The sequence below is a fragment of the Cebidichthys violaceus genome, unplaced genomic scaffold (assembly GCF_023349555.1).
Source record: "Cebidichthys violaceus isolate CVI_PGR_0920_01 unplaced genomic scaffold, fCebVio1.0.p SCAF_23, whole genome shotgun sequence".
In the NCBI taxonomy this organism is placed as follows: Eukaryota; Metazoa; Chordata; class Actinopteri; order Perciformes; family Stichaeidae; genus Cebidichthys; species Cebidichthys violaceus.
Window position 1 is genome coordinate 5,313,692 of NW_027176406.1, and position 21,505 is coordinate 5,335,196.

At 42.3% G+C, this 21,505-nt stretch overlaps 1 protein-coding gene across 3 annotated transcripts; it reads left to right on the forward strand.

The window, feature by feature from the left end:
* Positions 1-747: 747 nt before the first annotated feature.
* brd4 (bromodomain containing 4) lies at positions 748-19,699 on the forward strand. 3 transcript variants are annotated; one of them, XM_068719104.1, is made up of 19 exons: positions 748-1,450; positions 9,297-9,687; positions 10,077-10,214; positions 10,308-10,443; positions 10,550-10,893; positions 11,062-11,445; positions 11,548-11,676; positions 11,863-12,093; positions 12,187-12,416; positions 12,932-13,263; positions 13,374-13,469; positions 13,555-13,938; positions 14,186-15,040; positions 15,164-15,270; positions 15,371-15,518; positions 15,635-15,765; positions 15,892-16,097; positions 17,490-17,838; positions 19,107-19,699. In XM_068719104.1, exons 1-19 carry the CDS (start codon positions 1,353-1,355, stop codon positions 19,173-19,175), a joined length of 4,758 nt encoding a protein of 1,585 aa, XP_068575205.1. In that variant the 5' UTR covers positions 748-1,352; the 3' UTR covers positions 19,176-19,699. The 3 variants fall into 3 exon arrangements, with proteins under 3 accessions (XP_068575205.1, XP_068575204.1, XP_068575206.1); XM_068719103.1 differs by having other exon boundaries at positions 749-1,450; positions 15,368-15,518; XM_068719105.1 differs by having other exon boundaries at positions 749-1,450; positions 15,368-15,518; positions 15,635-15,759.
* The last annotated feature ends 1,806 nt before the right edge of the window (positions 19,700-21,505 follow it).

Consider the following 21,505-nt stretch of genomic DNA (forward strand, 5'->3'; position numbering starts at 1 on the left):
CAGCCTCTTTTATGTAAGTTGTTGGTGGCATCGTGCACATACTAATTAGCTTAATGTATTGAGTTTAAGATTTCTATGTAGCTTTATGGTTGCTTGCTTTATGGGTGAAGTGGCTACAAGAGATGTACTTGTCATTTACTGTAGTTTCACACAAAAATCTAATTGTACCACTTTGTGTAATTTTAATATGTTAATAGCAGTGCTGCAATAATGACTTTCCAATAGATTTGGCCTTGCTAGTTAAGTGGTCACTTTGGTAACCCTGACCACGGTCTCTCTGCTTGAATTAATGTGATTTAGAGATGCTAGTGTTTCTGGGACAGCAGAGTTAATATTGTTGATGTGGACCAATATATGTATTGGAGTAGTCCAGCCACTATATGAATGGCATTGGTCAATAAGGGCCAACATATATGATTATTATTATTATTACTTAGTAAATGTATCAAAATGATCATATGAAAAGGGGTCACTCGTAGTATTGAACCTACAGGGAATTATCTCCCACATCTATATCAAGACAGGGTGGAGTGCAGATAAGGGGGGGGGGCTTAAATTGGTGGGGGGAGGCATACAAGACACTCCAAGGGAGGTGAGTGAGTGGGGGTGGGGCATGATGAAATGGACTGAGGAAAAGACAGGAAGGGGGTGGGGTGTTAAAGGTGTAAGAGTGTGAGCAAGAGAGGGAGAGAGAGAGCGAGCACCTAAAGCTATTGATGGGAAAGCGGGGAGGGGTGGAATGAGCAAGCGCGTTGGAGGGAGGGAGGAAGGGAGGGAGGAGTGAGTGAGTGGGCTGAATGAGGAAGCAGCAGAGCCATTTTTACTGTTGAGCAACTGCATGCTGGTCTTGCCTCTTGCTTGAGAGAGAGGGTGAGAGAGCGAGCAAGAGGAATAAAGTGCTCCTCCTGGATCTTACCGGAGCCCTCTCTCGCCTTCCCCTCTCTGTCTTGCTTTCAGTTTGTGTCCATTTAAGTTGGGGAGGCCCTGGAGAGGACACACAATGGAGCGGAGAGCCTGTGGCAACTGGGCCGTTGTGCTACTGAGAGGGGGATGGGGTAGAGAGAGGACCGGTTCACACAGCTAACGCAGCCGGCCGGCTGGAGGCTTCCTTTTCTCCCCGCCTGGACCCACTGTTTCCAGGCCGGGGCCTTTTTTTGTGTGGAACAAGCCATCCTCAAACTTCGCTTGGACAACACTAAGGATTACGCGTTGTGCTCTGTGGGATTTTAGGATACATACTGGAGCCTGAAAAATAAATCCCTCCTGTGTTTTGGATAAGAGAAAGGAAAAAAACAAACTTCTGTGTAATTCTTCTTGCCCAATTTTTGGTTTCTATTTAGTGGAGTTCATAAATGGATTACAAGATGCATGCCAAGTCAAACGATTTGCTGGATTTTCAAAAACTGGACGCCCTTCTGGAAAAAATTGCACATTCAGTCTCTGTGAAAAGGTAATGTTATCTGGTGAGGTTGACTCTCCTACAAAGTTTTCAGACATTTAACAGAGTCACTAAAGATTTTACAGCCATACATACAAATATATTATCATTTGAAATACATAGTTGAAAAACTGACGAGGTTAAATCAAAGACAGCCTTGAGTAGTGGCTCTTGGAACTATCATGTGGTTAGCACTATCTCCAGTTATATATGGCCCAGCACGACTATCCAGTTTAGATTTGTTGTGTTGAGAATGGTATTGTTATCCAGATTTCAGCCAGAAGCCATGAACCTACCCCCTGGTGAGAGAGGGGGGGTGTGGAGGAAGGGTTAGTTCAGAGGAAGAAGGGGGTTGTGTGTGTGTGTGTGTGTGTGTGTGTGTGTGTGTGTGTGTGTGTGTGTGCGTGTGCGCGTGTGTGCGTGTGTGTCAGTTGTAAAAATGTCTCCTGATTCCTGGCAGGGTTTGGCTTACTCATCCCAACCAGCTGGACGTTAAACCTGAAAGGGCTGACATGATTCTTGCCTTTTCCTTTTTCTGATGGGCCTGACTCATAGATAGTCTATTCGAGTCCCTTTTGCTCACGCACTGACTCATTCAGGAAGTGCTCATGATCAATACTAGAGGAACGTATTGAGATTTACAACATTGTAATGAACACCCAGAAGACAGATGTAAACAAAGCTGTCCATATTTTCTTTTGTGTTTAACTGCCATTTGTCTGTAAACACACTTAAGTCACACAGGCCAGGGTGGTTACTCTTGAATTGGTAAGCTTCCAGAAGTAGGCGTTGGAATTAACAAGAATAAAAAAGTACAGTACACTTGCCAAGAAGAAATTAGTTTTTCTTGAAGCCAAGTTTCAGTGGTACTCATAAGGAAGCAACCGACCGATGGCACGTGATACGTGGACAAAGGTAGAATAGTTATCAATGTTGCATCCCTAATTTGCCGTTGATATTATCGGTGTATAATTGTTACTACTTTGCCAGTACTCGGCCTCTCACACTGTACCATTTTGAGAAATGTGTAGAGCTTGTTATGCTGCAGTGTACATCACCGTGATACTGTTGTCTAATATTTCTCTACAGTTGTATATATTAGCGCTTAAGATTCATTAGCATATTTAGATTGAATCCTAGCATTGCTGGTACTCCGGTAGATGTATAATTGATTTATGAATGGAGAAAGTAAGAAAGTTCACCGTGACATCCTTAATTAATTAGGTATGCAGATTTTTAGCGTAACCTTTTCCTAACGGATCATCAGACACATAATGATGAATATAAAACATTAAAAGCTTGTATGAATAAATCCATTTATGTTGCTTTCATTAAAGCTTTATTTACACAGTTGCTTATAGCAGCACACGTGTTTGTGTATTTGAATGATAAATTTGATTAACGCAGCCTTATTTTGGTTATAAAACAAATCACATATAAAATGGCTGCTCCTGCTCTGGCTGTCATTATTCACAAGTTGGAAAAATAAGGATAAAATACAATTCTTGGCTGCGTACCAGCTTTATTGGAGAGTACAAGAGTTGCCCTTCAGGTGCCATATGGTTGCAGTTGAGGGTCTTTTGCTGACCGTTGCCAATTTTTGTGTGGCCTGTTCTGTTGGCTCTAGTTGACCCTTAATGGCTGGAGCCAGTAGGTGAAAGACAGCTCTTACTAACTATAAAGCCATGAGAATCAATGATTTAATTTGTTTAGTGCGGTTTCTTTTTATCTTTCACATGCACCTTATTTCTTTTGTACATACGTCAGTAGACAACAGACTGATGATACCACTGCAAAGTAAATCGTGACCTTTTACCTTGATGTTCTTGTCACATGGAGACCATGTGCCCTCATCGCAGGTTCACTTCATTATGCTTTATGTGCTGAAAGCATGACAAGTATTGCACCAACTTGACAATGAATCCTAGATCGCTGAAATGAGGGATCAATCCGTGATCATTTAACATTGTCTAGGGATTATCTTATCTTTTATTTTTGTGTACATCTCCTTCGTCTTTGTTATTGGCCTACATTTTCAGGGAGGGTTAATGACCATAGCCTGTATTCACCTCATTGGTGTACATCAGGACAAACTGTCCATTATTTACATTCAGATCCAATCTGGAATCTTTTCACTTCACTGAAACTGGATGAACCCAGAACTCGGTTGAATTCATAAAACAGAAATACCCTCACATTTGTCATCTACTAACCAAAATAGAAACATTTAAGACATGAGTGCAAAGAGGCCAGTAAAGAAGAGCATCAATGGAATCAATACGTTGATGTGTAGTGGCAGATAGAGCTGCTCCCTGACCAGTGTTGATGGTGGTTTTATGAAAGAGGAAAAGGCCGGTGAATACGCAGAGAGTGTTGTTCTATGCCTTGTCATTGTGGTCTTATTCATTATTTAGTCCTTTTACTTTCAGGAAAAACACAGGCCATCATTCTGACACTTAGTGAGGACCTCAGGTGGAGTCTGCAGGCCTACATTTTTGTCTGAAATCATCCCCCAATCCCCCTACATGAATGATTAATAGTTTGGGGATGCAGACATCTTGTTATGTTTTTCCTCTCCTTTCCAAGTAGGACAGTCACTGAGAGGCTGTACACAGGACCTGGTGTGACATGTGAATCCCCCCCCCCCTCCCCTCCCCCCCCCCCAGTATTCAGCCACTTCCTCCCCAGAAAACATTCCACAGCAGTCTGCGGTGATGTATGTCCAGGTCAAAGATCAACTGGTATTCCAGAGCTGGGAGCAATGGAGGACGTGCAGCAACAGGAAGTGGACCTCTTGATTGACCCCTGTTGGAGGCTTCTGTGGACTTGATTAGTCTTGCATGCCAACATTGCTCTTACACAAGGAAATGTTTCCTGGTTGTTGTCTTGCATTTACTTGGAATTTCTATCTATTGCTAAAATAATTAGGCAAATCATTTAATAGTTGATTGACAGAAAATACATGGTTTTTTGACATTTTACAGACTAACCAATTCATCAGAAAAGACAGATTAGTTGCTAATAAAAACATGTTTTAATATCAGAAGAGGGTGACAAACCAAAAGTAAAACTTTACTTTCGTTGGTAGTAAGTGTATTAGGGTTGCTCACGGAAACACAAAGGGAACTAGAACAGGCTCAGCAGGTTCCCTTTGACAATATTATTTCAACATCTGTTGAAAGAACAAGTCAATTCAACCATGTTCATGTTTGTTGTTTTTGGCTTGTCAGGTGCAAAAGACCCATCACATCACAAATCAAACCACTGCACTGTAATCATTTGGCATAATCCTCAATGTTTCTTGAGACACAGAAGAACTTCATCAAAGAAACGTTGAGCTGTGGAGTGTATTCCTAACAATGAGGCTTGTTCCTCTCTGGGATTGTTTGGGTTAAACGGCCTAAATTACATTTATGCCTGCAACAGACTGTCCTTAAATAACATTGCGACATGATGCAAGAGGTTATTTCTTGACAAACTGCAGTAACTACATTTGACAGACGAGAACAGAGTAGGCTGTAAACCTACTGTATTGGTGGAAAGTGTTTTGAAGGTGAATGAAAACCTTTTGCATATCATCATAATGGTTTCTGAAGAGCAAAGGGAGAATGAAAGGCATTTCCCTTCAGTGTGTCTCTCAAAACTGGTATTTGTCAGGTGAACATAGTAGGCTCAAGTCATTAAGAATGTATTACTGTAGTAACATGTTGCAAGTTGATTGAAGTGTGTAAGCCGATAGCTAAAACCTGTCTCCATTTTCATGACGGGCAGTGCGGGAGTGTATTGTCTTGTACCTCACTATTTTTCACAAATTCTGTGTGTGAAAGTAAAACAAAACGTGTCCAACCCTGAACATGCAGATCACAAACTTGATGAGTTGATTTGGATCCGAGCTTTCCAGAAGTGTTTACACTTGTCGTTGCAGTTTTGTAATGTCAATGACCGTCGCTGTGAGTGTGCTTATCGCTCATATTAATGAGCTATTAAGGAACCATCTGGCACTATTTCTATGACGAGACTTCACTCACTGGAGGCCAGCTGTACCAGGCTCATGTTGTGGCTACCTTTCTTTGACTTTTTCCTTGTGGAAGACTTCCTATATTGGCGACTCCAGAGCTGTTAATGGTGTACGTGTGTCTGTCTTTAGTGTCCCTTAGCCATCTGTACTGTACCTACCTGTGTTCTTCAGACTGTTTGATTCTTCTGTGTTACCAATAGGATTTGATTCACTTTTCCAAAAACTTTTCCTTGGACATCATCCTGACAAATCTATAGCAATGATAAGCGGATTTTATCTGGAAAATTACAAACTCCAAATGGAGACATCACATAAGATTCCAAGAATGGTTAGGCATTATATCAGAAAACATTTATTCTTTTCCTGGTTTTAAAGGCTTCTTTACAGTAAAGTGGTGTCATTTTACTTGCCACTGTTTTAGCTTTTCTATTATTTGCCTCTACCACTTAGTCATTACATCTGCATCATTGATCAGTATTTATATGTATTAAATACAAAAATATACAATCTTTTCTTTTAAGTGGAGATGTGTGTGCGCGTGTGTGTATTGTGATGTTGGTTGAGGGTCTGGGAGGTTGTGTATTTAGGGTTAGGCTGTACTATCTAATAATAAAGGCAAAAGTAATTTAAAAAAAAAGTAATATACTATTTAAACAGAATGATTGAATAATAAAAAAAACTTTTTATAGCATGTAAGCTTATCAGGTTAGCAATGAGAGGTTACCTTCCTGCTAACTTCCCTAAATATTGTCTTTCTAGTTTGTTGAGTTCAACTGTTATTGCATGAATTCCTCTTGACTCCTTAATGTTCACCCAGGACAGTTGGTTTGGCCTTTTGTCACATTTCTGTCTTTTAGAAAGAAATGTTCCTGCAAATGAAATATGTGTCACGTTGAAAAGATGTTTTGAGCTTCTCTGTAACTGTAGTCATGTCTTTCACATTTAGTGATCAGTTGTCATAGACCTGACAATGAAGGCTGTTGGAAATATATCCAGCTGAAAGGAATGGGGCTGAAAATGTTGAGGTAGACGCAATATCACGAACACCTGTGCAATCCAATGCAATAGCCTTTTTGTGTCAGAGGTATTGATTGAGCTCTGGTAACAGCTTGTGTTGACTAACACCAGGTACCAGAAATAAGAGGACTTGCAACATCCCAATACATTTGATGGCTTTGGAAAATCTCACTAAAAACATGTTTGCACTACGCTCAATGGGCTGTGCTTTTGTGCATGTTCTACTAATGGTCACATCCCAACCATGTGGTGGTACAGCTAATTGAAAGCATGTACTGTGACTCGGCCTGTCACCATTTATTGCCATTGATTCCTATAAAAATAAATTTCGCCATAACACACCGGGATAATTTGATAGATATTGAAACTGAGTGACTGAGTCAGAAATGTGTTTTTTCTTCCTCATTGTGTTAAATGTGGTTGGAATACCTGCTGTTAGCCCACAGATGTGATGTGTGGACGCTGTAAGGGGTTTTCCATACAACACAAATGTCTGTTTATGCTGAGAGTCGCTGGTGGCACTTGAAGTTGTTCGACTAAAGCTGATTACTCCAAATAATTGTATTTCTTTAAACTCTTTGTAAAGCCAATTTAGCAAACTTTTACAGAATTTCCTCAGCTTTAAAGTTTTGCACATTCGTGTCTTGGGCCTAGACAAGTTCTGTGCTTATTTATTTGTTAGGTTTTTCTTGCCTCCAGCCACATAAGTTCCATCTGTGTTAAAATGTTTTCTTTTGTTTTGTTATTTCTTTTTAATGTGTTGTCATTCAACATATCGGTCAGTTAGTCACATTCTCCACTGTGTTCGAGTGCCTCGGGGAGGCCAAGGCTGCGATCATGTGGTGTGCAAACTGCTTCCTTCTTCTCAGAAAGTGACTCATCAAGAATGAGATTAGTCACAGATCTATACTGTGGTGTGTGTATACTTTATGTTTAAGGCCCTGTTGTGGGGGTTGGTTTTAAGTCTGCAAGACTGGGGGACCAACTTGTTTCTAATAGAGGCTTGAATACCGTATGCGCATTGCTTTTTCCCAGAACATGTCTATTTTTAGTCACGTTTTCTAGTTTATTGTTTGGCCTTGTTGTCGTAACAGCCTTGTGTATATCTTGAATGAGATGTCCCTGACTGCCCTGGAGAGGACATTATGCTGGACTGAGCGTTGCGTAGTGGAACACAGTCTCCCAGCTGCCAGATGACGCTAACTCCCTCTCACCCATATCCCTAAACACTCCCAGGTCCTTAGACAGTGTAAGAAGACAGATCTACTGAAAGCACACGCACACATGCAAGAGCCAAACCTCTGAGCTCTTCTGAGTACAGTGAATTTATTGTATTGTCAGAAGAAGGATATCAACTTTTATATATTAAGTCATAACTAAAGGCTGGTGGTTGTAACCTTTGTGGGAGTTCAGTGCTTGTAATTGATTGTTATGATGATGAGGACTATGAGGAGGTCTGTGTACCACAGCATCATGTACTTTAAACATTATTATCTTATCTATAATATGACAATCCAAATCATATCCATGACTAGGGCTGCACTGAATAGTTTAAAGCTTCAAAGTATTATTCAAAACGTTAACATTTAAATTATTCTAATATCTTACAGAAACACTGCATGCAATAGTCCACCTTCTCTTCCTTTATTGCGCCCTTTCTTGTCTCTTTAATTGTCTGTCCTCAGTCCAAAAGTTATAATTTATTGCAAAAATATATACTCACGTTTTTTTCGAGTGAAATATTCTGCTTCAATCCACATTTGTTGGCACTTAGTCTTTCCAAAACTGTCTCCCCTGCTCGCACCAGCAAGGCACGCACCTGTACTAACGACACGGTCTAGCAGCAATCTAACAGCGCCATAAATTACATCATTAACCACAATAACACAATCTTATTTTACCCATTATTTAGGGTGATAAAGTCATAAAATTTGAAGAAAATTACAATGGAAAGAGCCCTAACCATAACGTTAACTACTCTTAAGCTTGGTTTATACTCGCCATAGTGAGGCTCGCACCACAATGCATTTAATATCAACTTCTTTCTTTACAGGTATGTAAAGGCAATTGGTTATTTTTCATGAATATGTGGTATAAAGTTACAGTGGATTACAATTCCTCCTCAGCATTGTGTAGGTTGGTTTATGGCGTTTTGCCGGTAGCACTTGTTGTCTTCTTGCTTCATCCGAGTACATTTTGTTTGTCCGCCCTCTGGCGTTTCAGAGAATACCGCAACAAAGTAGCTTTGTAGCTTGCTGTAAAAAATCTGTAGAGGGCCGTGCCATGGTGCCAAGCATGAGTAGAATGAGCAAAAATGGAGCATATGGAGAACAAAGAATGCGGGTTGTCAGATCCACGAAAAAGAGACGGCAAACCAGTTTGTAATTAAGGATTTAAAATGTACTTTTGCTGAGTAACAGTGCTCAGCCGCTCTACCAGAAACATCGTCCTAAATGTTGTAAAATGCTGAAGATTGCTGGATGATCTGTGTAATTTTATACTTGGAAGTCAATTTCTTTTGCTTTATGCGTCACTGAGCAGCTTTCCTAGGAATAAATGGGGAGCCACCTTCAACACTGTATCCAGTCCTCTTTATACATCCATTGGTCCAATGGAGAGTAATAAAACAGTGTTAAATGACTAGTATGTCGCTGCCTTTTGCAATCCAATTACAATAAGCTAGATATCAGAGGTCCACCTAACAATGCGCTGATTAATGATTCAAATAAAACTTAAATGACTGTGTTACTAACAAAATAACGGTAAATTGTATTGAAGGCTGTTTAAAGAGACACTAATGACTATGCTTTTTTCATTCTCCAGAGAGTCCAGCGAGGAGTGCAATGGGATCAGTGGTGCTCTGTCAGTGGAGTCTGTGCCGGGGCCAAGACTGAACTGGTGTCCTGCCAACACCACTACCCCTGCCCCTGCAGCTCCAGCTCAAGCTCCAGCTCTGGGGCCTGAGCCCAACCCTGTCAGAATGGGGGACGGCCTGGATGCAGCACAGATGTCGGGCAGCAGCGGCAGCAGCGGCCAGGGGCAGGCCCAGCAAATGGGCAATCCCCCACCCCCAGAGTACATCAATCCCAACAGGCCAAAGCGCCAGACCAATCAGCTGCAGTACCTGCTCAAGGTGGTGGTGAAGGGCCTGTGGAAGCACCAGTTTGCCTGGCCCTTTCATATACCCGTGGATGCGATCAAACTCAACCTGCCAGTGAGTGCTAGCTTTGTCCCTCTGTGTGCATGATGCCACGTACCTCAAAACTGCAAATGCATTAGGCTGTACATCAATATGCTTCTTATAGGTTGAACTGTGATGATTTATTGTTATTGCTGTGTGCAAAGTACACCCCTCTGCGTTTCTGTATGTGTACAGGGTTGTTTGAGATATTAGGGCTCATCTTCCTCATTTTAGAAGATGCTAAATGGTACCATTTGTTATTGTTTATATGTAAAAACAACTTTCACATGCATTATACACTGTATCTTTCATTCCACTGAGTTGAGTTTATTTATACTACCTTTGGACCAGAGAATATTTGTGCCTATAGAGAATGTTTCTTAATTCCAGTGTTAACTTACCTCTATGCAACTTATTTTCAGGACTACTACACAATAATCAAAATTCCCATGGACATGGGAACAATCAAGAAAAGGCTTGAGAACAGTTACTACTGGAATGCCCAAGAATGTATCCAAGACTTCAACACGATGTTTACCAACTGCTACATATACAACAAGGTAATGTTGTAAGACTGGAGTCATGTTAACGCCAAGTGCCAAAGATTCTGATATGCCTCTACTTTTGCTAAGCGTATTTGTCTCCCCCTGCAGCCTGGAGACGACATAGTCTTAATGGCTGAATCTCTTGAGAAGGCTTTCCTCCAAAGGGTCACAGAAATGCCTGAGGAAGAAACTGAAATTGTTGTCATGACGGGGAAGGGCCGTGGCCGTGGCCGAAGGGAAGGAGGTATGTCATTCACCGCTTTACACTATGTTTCGCTATCAACACATTTTCTTTGGGCTGACCTCTGTGAGACATGATATTTATCCAGGTGTCTTCTTCTCCCATCAAGGTCTGAACTTGAAACCAGGGGCCATCATTGATTCATCGTCCACGACTCCTCAAACACGTGGTCTGTCAAATCTCTCAGCGGCACCGCAGCTGACCAGAGGACCAGTGCAGGGCCCGCCTTCACTACCTCCCCAGCCTTTGATGCAGGCCCTGCCGTCCCACGTGCCCCCAATGTTACCCAGCCACGCGCCACAGCTTGGAGCTCCCTACTCCCTGGGCCAATCGGACTGTGCTCCTCAAGGTCCCATCATGACTTCTGTGCCTCCCCCTGCTCAGACCTCCCTTCCCCCAGCATCCATCCAGAGCACTGCCCCCATGCTGCAGAACCCTATAACCATGACCAAAGTGAGTTTGATAGACACAGAGACATATGCTTGGGCGGGTGGGCACGTTTTTGACGATGCTTGGGGCATTAGACATGGTTAGTTAAGTTTTCGCAACTCATTCTAATCACTTATTTTTTTTGCTCTTTTGCACCATTTCTCTGCTCTCTTTGTATTCACCTCTGTCTAGCAAAGAAAGAGCCAGAAAAGGAAAGCTGACACTACAACGCCCACAGCAAATGACCAACTGAGTGAGTCTTCACCAGCGGAGTCCAAATCTGGGAAGACACTACCCAGGCGAGAGAGCACCCGGCCTACAAAACTGATAAAGAAGGATGCCCCAGACTCCCAGCATCACATAGGCATGGTGATGGGACTGAGTGGACCAAGTGGAGGTCATAGCCCCAAACCACAGGATCAGCTGGGTTACTGTGCTAGTCTGGTTAGGGATATGTTGTCCAAGAAGCATGCTGGTTATGCCTGGCCATTTTACAAACCTGTTGATGTGGATGCACTGGGACTACACGATTATCACGATATCATCAAATATCCAATGGACCTCAGTTCCATCAAGGTGTGTTGAAGATGTTGTATATTTTCAGCGATACCACAGGATTTTGAATAGAGAGGGTTTGTGACATGGCAGGTAATACATATCCTTGATGTGTTTTAATAGGCCAAGCTGGAGAACAGGCAATACCGGGAACCCCAGGAGTTTGCTGCTGACGTACGATTAATGTTTTCCAACTGCTACAAATACAATCCACCAGACCACGAGGTGGTAGCTATGGCTCGAAAGTTACAGGTAAATATTGGCTATCATGCAGGCAATGTTGCCCGTGTGTGTGTGTGTGTGCGCTTGTTTGTCCATATTTATATATGCCCAGTCCATCACATCTTCCAATTGTTTGTAGTTGTGGTGTTTTGACACTCTTCCTACAAACGTACACATATGCTTTGCTTAGCTTCTTTGTTTCTTTTCATTTTATAGGATGTCTTTGAGATGCGCTTTGCCAAGATGCCAGATGAACCCGAGAGCAAGCCTCTAGTTTCTGCCCCAGCTCCTACACTTCACCATCCTGCCCCTGTTAAGCCCCAGCCTCCTCTGGCCCACGTTGCTTCATCTACAGACAGCTCCAGTGATTCGTCCTCTGAGTCCGAGTCTTCAACAGATGACTCTGAAGAGGAAAGGGCCCAGAGGTTGGCAGAGCTCCAGGAACAGGTCAGTGACTAGAGTAGATTCAAGATGGCAGCAAATCCATTGTCCAATTCTTGTTACGATGTTGTTGAGAACTGGTCTCCTCTCTTGATGCAGTTGAAGGCTGTCCATGAGCAGCTGGCTGCCTTGTCCCAACCACAAGCCAGCAAACCAAAGAGAAAAGAGAAGGAAAAGAAGGAGAAGAAAAAAGAAAAGCATAAGAAGAAAGGAGGCATGTCTAGCCTTGTAGATGAGATCCAGGATGCTACACTTGTACCGCAGCTCTCTAAGAAGACAAAGACTAATAACAATAACAACAAAGAGGTTGTATCCAAGAAGAAACCTAGGTGGGTATTAAACTTGTATGAACTGTATCCATGTCAGGATGTCTGTTAGAGCATCTTTTTGATGTTAGATATTTCTTTAACCATCAGCGTGGCATTCCATTTTACCCATACTCAATTTTGTATCCACCTTCTTTATTTCATTTTTTTTATTTCACTGTGTAATTGCAGGCATGGTTGAGGCTAAGTTATGGATGCTCGGCCATCTGAGGACACAGGAAGTGCTTGTCCTGTAAATAGATATAATCTTTAAACAGTTGATTGTGGTATTAAAATGATTGGTTGGTATTGAATTGAATCAGTTTTGTTGAGAGATAGTTTTTTCGATTCTGAGTCCTACATTGCAGAATGTTTTATGATTGGTGGGTGATCTGTTATATTTTCTTCACCTGTAGTTTTAAGATATGTCTGTTTTTAGTTATGAAGCCTTTAAGCTGTGTTTCTAGAGACTCACTGTATAGGTAAAGTCTAGTAAGTGTTACATATTGATTAATTACACATTTGTGTTTTGCCTCTAGTAAAAAGGAAGGGATGAAAAGCAATCATCCCTCCAACCTGCTGCCTGTACCTGGCCTGGAAGACGATCTGGGGGGCGCTGGGTCATCGGCAATGGGGGAAAAGTGCAAGCCTATGACGTACGAGGAGAAGAGGCAGCTAAGCTTGGACATCAACAAACTTCCTGGTGACAAGCTCGGCCGTGTAGTGCATATCATCCAGTCCAGAGAGCCCTCACTTAAAAACTCAAACCCTGATGAGATTGAGATTGACTTTGAGACGCTAAAACCCTCCACTCTGCGAGAGCTGGAGAGATATGTGTCTTCCTGCCTCCGCAAGAAGAAAAAGATTCATGGTAAGTCCCACTAGAAAACCAGCAAAGCTAGTTATTCACCCGAGTCTGTAATTCTTTAGTTTATTTATGCTTCATTGGAAATCCATGAACACATAGTTGTTGGTTTGCAGTTGAGAAGCCTGTGGAGTCCATGGCTACCTCCAAAAAGACTGGATCCTCTTCAGAGAGCAGTGGCTCCAGCACAGACAGCGAAGCTGAGGGGACAGGTGACTTACTGCAAACATGGCAATTCAAATGCCCAAAATTAAAAATGAAGTGCTTAATCTTAATTTCACTTTATTTGTTTTTTAGGAATAATTAAGCATCAGAAGAAGAAAGGCCAGTCTGTGAAGGAGGGAAAAAAGACCCATCCTCATGTACACATTCAGAGTGGCCCTGCTCAGATTGGGCTTCATTCCCAAGTAGCAGGCCTTCAGTCCAGCAGTCAGATGAAGCAGCAGCCTCAGCCACCCCCAGCAGGCTTCATTGCTCCCCCTGTAGCTGCTCTGGAGTCTTCCCAGTTACTGGAGACTAGCTTTGACTCCCTGCCTCCCTTCGGCCAGCCCCTCATGCATCTAACCCACCACACAGGCAACTCCTCGCCCGCACCTCCACACCTCAACGCTCATTCTGCTGGGCCAGTGTCCCCTGAGACCCACCCCTTCCTCAACCAACATCCCGTCCTCACATCTCCAGGTAAGGGTGTATGCAGGCTGCTTCACTTTTGACAAATCCAATACTAATCACTACTTGGATTTTCATTGTTTCTGTAGGTGTAACTGCAATCCCTCCAAGAATAATGCTCTTACAAAGTCAACCAGTCCCCATTTAGTTTAGCAAAATGAATATTAAATAAAACCTGTCAAGGATCACAAGCACAAAATGTTTTGTATTAATTTTGTGTTATGTCTCTGCCTCCTTTCCTGGAACTGTGCAACCTTAGCTTTGCACATTTCCATGCCTCAGCAGCCTTCTCGACCCAGTCACAAGGCCGCGCCTCTTCATCCCAAACCCCCTCAGCAGCAACCAGCACCTCCTCAGCAGCAGCCAACCCTGCAGCAGCAGCAGCAGCAGCAGCACCAGCAGCAGCCGCCGCCGCAGCAGCAGCAGCAGCTCCAGCCCCAGTCAGCACCACCACCACCACAGCACCAGCTTTCCTCTCAGATCCTCCACCCTCCTCAGCCCCTGCACCAGCGGCCCTTGTCCCCTCCAACACTCACACCCCAGGGCTTGCTGTCTTCCCAGCCTCCCCAGATGCTGCTGGAGGATGATGAAGAACCAGGGTCTACAACGCCTATGAACCAAGTACAATTATACCTGCAGCAGTTCCAGCAAGCCCGTCAGCCCCAGCAGTCCATGCAGTCGCTCCAGGCGCAGGCTCGTCAACAGCAGCAGCAGCAGCAGCAGCAGCAGCAGCAGCAACAACAACAACAACAACAACAACAACCAGGACAGATCTCTCTCCTGCAGTCTGTCCAGGGACAATCTCAACTATCCTCTCAGACCACACTGCCTCCTCCCCAGCTCCCTTTGCAGACCACTCAGCCAGCCCCATCACATCAGGCCCCGGCCCAACAGATGCCTCAACTCCAGGCCCGCCACATGCAGCATTCTCAGCCGCAGCAACAGCAGCCCCAACAGCAACAACTGAACTATCAGCAGGGTCCAGGACTAGCTGGTCAGTCCCAGGGATCACAACACAAGGTATCCATGCCCAGCAACAAAGCACAGCAGATCATTCAGCAGCAACAGCAGCAGCCCTCCCCTCGCCCAATCAAGGCCGACCCCTACAACGCTGGTTAGTTTGACAAGACAAGACAAGACTAACACAAATTGTGTATCTGATTGTAGAAGCAAAAATTGTTGCTGTACAAATATATTGTGTAGGCTGAAGTTGTATGCCGCTCCCTTCTGTTGACAGGTCACATAAGGGACAACCCATCACCTCTCATGATGCATTCCCCACAACTTCCTCAGTATCCACCTGTCTCTCACCAGTCCCCACCTCACAACATGCAGCCCAAAAAGGTGAGAAACCCTTTTTTTAGAAACCATTAAGTGCAGGGCTAACATTATGTCTCCACATGCCTGTGTCTGACTTTGACTCCATTTGCTTGTCATGCAGCAGAGGGGCCCTGGGAGCCATGGTGTACTAAAGGAGGAGAAACTTTCTCCATCACCAGTGATGAGAGGAGAGCCATTTAACCCTGCCATGAGACCAGACCATCATAAACAGCCCGATAACAAGCCTTCTCAACCAGGCCACGGCCAACAGAGTGAGTCCCAAGACTTCTTGTATTTTCTCTAGCTTTCTGTGGTTAAAATGCCAGAAAAGAAGAAGCTATGTAAGATATTGAGACTGTGTGTGCGTGCGTGTCATTGTGTTGAGCAGATGTGAAGTCCATGGACAGCTTGCGACCTGTCATCCGCTCCTCCGAATCCAGTGGCCTGCCCTCCTCTCTGCAAGAAAAGGATAAGTTCAAGCAGGAGTCCAAGGTGCCCATTGCCCCCAAAAAGGTACAGGTGGGTGAAATAGTCACTTTAAAAAAAGAAATGTCATAATCCTCTTTCAGTTCTTAATGTATGAACTTAATGGTATTACATTTTGCCAGATTTCTGATCATGATTTCTACTTAAATGTTTTCTCAGGATGTGAAACTGAAGAATATGGGCTCATGGGCCAGCCTGGCACAAAAGTCCACATCTACACCCTTATCTGCAGTGAAGTCATCTAGTGACAGTTTTGAGCAGTTCCGTCGTGCTGCCCGGGAGAAAGAGGAGAGGGAGAAAGCTCTGAAGGCCCAAGCCGAGCAGGCGGAAAAAGACAGACTACGCAGAGAGCAGGACAAACTACGGTAAGCTTGTCCAGAAGAAGACCAAAGACAAAATATATAGGGTGACAATGGTTACCTCATTAGGGACACCTGATGAGGTAGTTACACCTGTCTTAAAGTTGTTTATTTGCTCCATAAATCTAAATATGAGAATCTTGAACAGAATCTTGACAATCCCAATCATAGAAAAACTATTTTAGAACAAGAACGACTAGACTTGCTATGTAGTTTTGAAAAATGTGAAACCACTCATCTGAGGGGCCTTGTCACCTCTACAGGCAGAAAGGGCTTACCTATTATTTAAACACACACCATCGTGAGTTGTGTCTATGTTGGGTTCATGTAATTATAGATTGAGCAAAGCCTCAACTGCCTTTAAAAAGTCAAATATTTTATTGTTGATGCAAACAACATCAACAAGGTACAGATGTCAACATTAAAAACACAGCCGCAGTAATAACCTAAAGACAAAAATGCAAGTTGCAAATGTATTTGGATCGGCTGCCAGATGATAGAGATGACACAGGAAACCCTCTACTATGAGGTGATGTATTATGCCCTCTAGTGGCAATATTGTAGGACCACAACAGCCACTAAGAATAAAGTGTAACTAAGGACTTGTTTTGGACGTCAACATTTGAACCAGAAAAGATTATCATCGATTATATCCATCGGTTGGTGGTACGTGATGTCAGTCCACAACTACTGGCATCAGAGAGTACTTATGGGCATCTACTCTTGTTCAAACCATCAAATGTTTACAGTGTCGTTTTAACAATGCACTTAACCCTGCTTCATCTGAATATGACAGAGCAAAGCTAATGTTGTTTAGCAACTCTGCAAGAGGACAGTGATCATCAAAATATCGTAATCATTGAACCCCACATTAATCACCCTCATGTAAAGTACTTGGTCAAAAAGCTGAAGCTTATAATAACCCTTTATTTCAGAAATACAAGATTATAAAGTTAATAAGAGAGTTATTGGCCACCATATGTTTACCTGTTTTGGGCTGCACTAGGCAAGATTTTAAGAAAAAATTCTGCATTCCATTGCCGGTAATTGACACACCATAGACTTTCACTATAGCTGGATAAAGCAATACTCAGTTCTATGGTCTATTTAACAATAGTGAGCCCCAAATCCAGAGAAAGCGCTGCTCAAAAGTGTTCCATCATTTGCCCCTAATATCCACCAAGATTACAAACCTGCTTGTTTCCTTTAGCTAAAACCTCTCTATTTAAATCATTATGCATGATGTAGATCTTGTTTTCTCTGCTTGTAGTTTTATATTTAGCACATCCATTTTCCCTGTGACGCATCCAGGATGAAACCAAATGTGAACCCCCTTCAGCAATGTCAAAAGTATTTGTTTTTCACCTGGTGGCAATTATTGGCCTGAATGTTTTCCAGAGGTCGAGATGAAGAGGACATCATGGAGCCAAGCAGAAGGGTGCATGAGGAGCCACGCAGGCGTCTGGAGCAGCAACACATTCAAGCTCCTTCGCAACAGCAGCAGCAGCAGCTGCAGCAACAGCAACAACAACAACAACAGCAACAGCAGCAGCAGCAGCAGCAGCAGCAGCAGCAGCAGCAACAACAACAGCAACAACAACAGCAGCAGCAGCAGGAGCCCCAGCCAGCTGCCATTCAGCAGCCTCCTCAACCCCCAACACCGCCTCAGCCTGCCGCACAGAACCCACTTGACCAACAGAGGGAGCTAGCACGCCGCCGAGAGCAGGAAAGGCGGAGGCGAGAAGCGGTGAGTTACTTGTCGTTAACACTCTTTAAGCCTTGGTTATGCTCCCAAACAGACACGTACATGGACTGCTGCGGACACCACAGATGAGCAGTTGTTCTGTTATACAGTCACTATGCTACCACATTGTAGCCAAACATTTTGACATCAACCTACGGATGTGCAATTTGTTACTTTAGTGTATGTTACATAAAAGGCCAGTAGTCTTTTTTTTCTTCTTTTTTTTCTTTTTACTTCCTCCTTTTACACCTAAATTTGACTGGATTTGTTTTGTCTGTTTCACTGCTGCATGTATGCAAATGATGTACTGTAATGTGTATGTACAGTGTTTCCCATTGATTACTGTGGCCTATGATAATCTAATTTGTTCTGCCACAGTTTCATAATGACAGAATTCTTTTTTTTATTTTGGAATCAATACTGCCCAAGGCGTGCTCCATCCTACTGCGGCCTGTCTGCTCTCTCTGTGTCAGGCCTGTCAGGCCTGTGAGCTTCAGAAGTGTTTGACCTGCGGATGAAAACATTTCAGAATAATATATTCATCATTGGATCGTAATTATTGATGCATTAATATATTCAAAACTTAAATGTTGCAGCTGGTAAAAGTAGTTAACTATTTAATTTACTTAATAATTATATATTATATTATATATTATTTAATAATACATTATAGTTTATTAGTTGAATTATATATTTTGTATTAAGAATCTGAATCTGCAAAGGAGCCCCTTGCTAATATTGTCAAATAAATGTAGTGACTCTGTTACTCTGTTGTCAGAACAGCTCAAACTGCAAACTAGAACAATTATGACTCTTTCTATTTTTTTTTTATCTATGGAGGTTTTATATTAGTAGAATTATCCGTGGGCTGTGAAAAATGATTTTAAATATCGGTGACATCATCACAATGTAAAGTCAAAGGGCCGAGCAGGAAACTTGCAGGTGGGGCCAGCAAGAGAAAGACTACTGCGCAAATTTAAATATCCGCATTCTCCATTATCCAGTTGTTATGCACAGAGCCTACACGTACACCCTCTGATGACAAAATCTACGTCATGCAGACCGCCGCAGGAAGTATAACTTTGGCTTCAGTGTTATTTATTGTAACGTAATACAAAAGATAGTAGATTATCAAAGACGTGTACCATAGATAAAAAGCTAAATTTGAACTCTTAATTAACAGAAGATATAACAAATTGTAATTGTATTCACATTTCTAGCTGTAGGAGCTACGTAATGGAAATGCTTAGCTGTTTTTTCTCTCTCTCCAGATGGCGGCAACTATTGACATGAATTTCCAAAGTGACTTAATGGCTATCTTTGAGGAGAACCTTTTTTGAGGAGAGGAGCAACTGAAACATAACTGCAAAAAAAAGGAGAGAAAAAAAAAGGAAAATACTTCACTTCCTCTAAAGAGGGGTTTGCCGACCACGCACCACAGAGGGACACAGACTGTATGTAGATGTGACGGACCCTTGGATCGAGTACAAACGCTGGACGGGCGCTCACAGGTCGCTTTGTCCCTGTGGACTGAACACACACAACGCATGGGGATAGTCTCACTGTCTTGGATGTCATATCCTCGGAATCTGGCATTGTCTGCCTGATATATCTAACAGGAGAAAGAGGACCCCGGTTGGCACAGTTGCCTTTGTCACTTGCTTTTTACAGTGTGTGTGGCCGCAACGATGAATTGCAAGAGTAAAGACATCCCAATAACTATGAAAATGCTCTGATAATGTACTGACAGACTGTGCAGAGGTGTTTTGAAACTGCCAGATATCTGAGGTGGTGAAGAAGACTGGTCTTTTATGTTCTGTTTTGTTTTGATTGTTGTAAGTGAACAAATGAAAGGGCGGGGGGGGGGGGGCAACTTCCATACTGTAAATCATGTATATTTCTCAGCAGAGAAGGTACAGTTTGCCTTACACCTCTTTCCTAAACAGACAATTATGTTCTTTGGCCTGCACACGTGGACAAACCAGTGACATTTACAACCAGGAGTAGGAGCAGTGCAGACCTTTTTTCATCACCTAGTATCTACTGTAAAGAAGTATTTTCTTATACAACAATAACTGTTTGTTTTGGATCTTTTTTTTTTTTCATCCTTCCTTTTGGTCTTTAAATCATCATACATCACACTCCGTCACATCTGTCTACGCCAAACAACTCACTATATTTTATGCTAAATTACTTGTCCTAAATCATGGTAGGTAGCTAGTGATGAAAAAAAAAAAACCTGAATATATGCATTATCATAGTTCCAGCAAGTATTTATCAAATACAGAATCAGTTGTTTTCATCCTGCCTTGTATTTTTCTCTTACAACTACAACATTAACTTGTTTGCAGATGAGGGGAAAGGTCCTGCCGTTTCTGAGCTTTACTTGGAATTTGATTTCGCTACAAGTGTCGCACCATTCTTTGTATTACACTTTGAGACATAATGTTGATATCATTGGCCTGTCCACAACAGTCACACTACTGGATCAGTTAAACGAATAGATGAGGACCCCCTTGCTGTTCCCCCTTGAGTGCACTCTGATCTTACTTAACGGTTTTGATCAAATGTCAACAGGTCGAGTCAGGAAGGGGTCAATCAGGGGAATAAGACAAACACGTAACACCTTTCTGGAGCCGTTACTTGAATCAGGTTTCGTAAAAAAAAACAGAACTAGCTGAAGGGACTGGAATGAGCTCCCAATTAGTTTTTGCATCAAATTGTCTTCAAATTCACTGAGGGCAGACTGTCAACAATACAAAATAAAAAAGACAAACAAATGAAATCAGAAATCTCTGAAATAACAGTTTTGATTTATCTTTGTTCTTGTTTGATAATAGTTGATGTGAGTTATGATTCTGTTCTTGGAAACATTGTTTGGACCGGGGATGGGTTGAAATCTGAATGAGTCTCGTCCTCTTCACTTGTCTCTGTTATGGTGTTTTTCTCCAGTGCCTGTATTGTATTGCAATTCTCGTTGGCTTATATTACACTTCGAGGGGGTTTAGAAAGGGGCCAGGTCAGGATTGGGTGGTGTAATATTTGAACAGGGAGGGAGCTTTTTGAAAAGAGTTTGTGTAAAAAAAAATAAAAAAAATAATAATAATAAAAAAAGGAAAAGACAGCGTTTTATATTTTACCCGTTGTCAATATTCGGGTTTTAAATTTAGTTTTAGCTGGACTTCTGAGTGTACACATCTGGAAAAACTACTTTCTCATTTTGTTCAATCAGCAGATTTTAGGTAGATATGTTTCAGCGTTGCCACACTAGCGTTTGAGTCTGGTCTGTGAGTGTGACTGTGTAAATTTGGACGGCTGTGTGACTGTATGTGTTTTGTTATTGTTCTTTTTTTGTTAAAGTGTGTGGTGCATGAGGCATTTTCTCCGATGCAGATAAGCATTCTATTGATGAGAATAAACAGATAAACCGTACTTCAGGAGAACTTGTTTCAGTGCTTAAGTCACCTTTTTAATTTCTATGAAGTCCACCATATATGAAATATAGAATTTTTATTGTTAGATTGGTTTTGAAAGGGTAAAAAAAAAAAAAAAAAAAAAAAAAGTCATTCCTTTTTAGCCTTTTTTCCTTTTCACAAAAACTGTTAATGTGCCATGAGTTCTACAGAGAATGTGCTGACCCGCAGCTCAGCCCAGAGTTTGCTTTATTCAG

Bases quoted from the DNA above. Each gene is read 5' to 3' on its own strand.
- brd4 (XM_068719103.1), top strand. From the start codon at position 1,353: ATGGATTACAAGATGCATGCCAAGTCAAACGATTTGCTGGATTTTCAA. The intron at 10,215-10,307 runs GTAATGTTGTAA...CTCCCCCTGCAG, and splicing joins ACTGCTACATATACAACAAG to CCTGGAGACGACATAGTCTT. The intron at 15,519-15,634 runs GTGAGTCCCAAG...TGTGTTGAGCAG, and splicing joins ACCAGGCCACGGCCAACAGA to ATGTGAAGTCCATGGACAGC.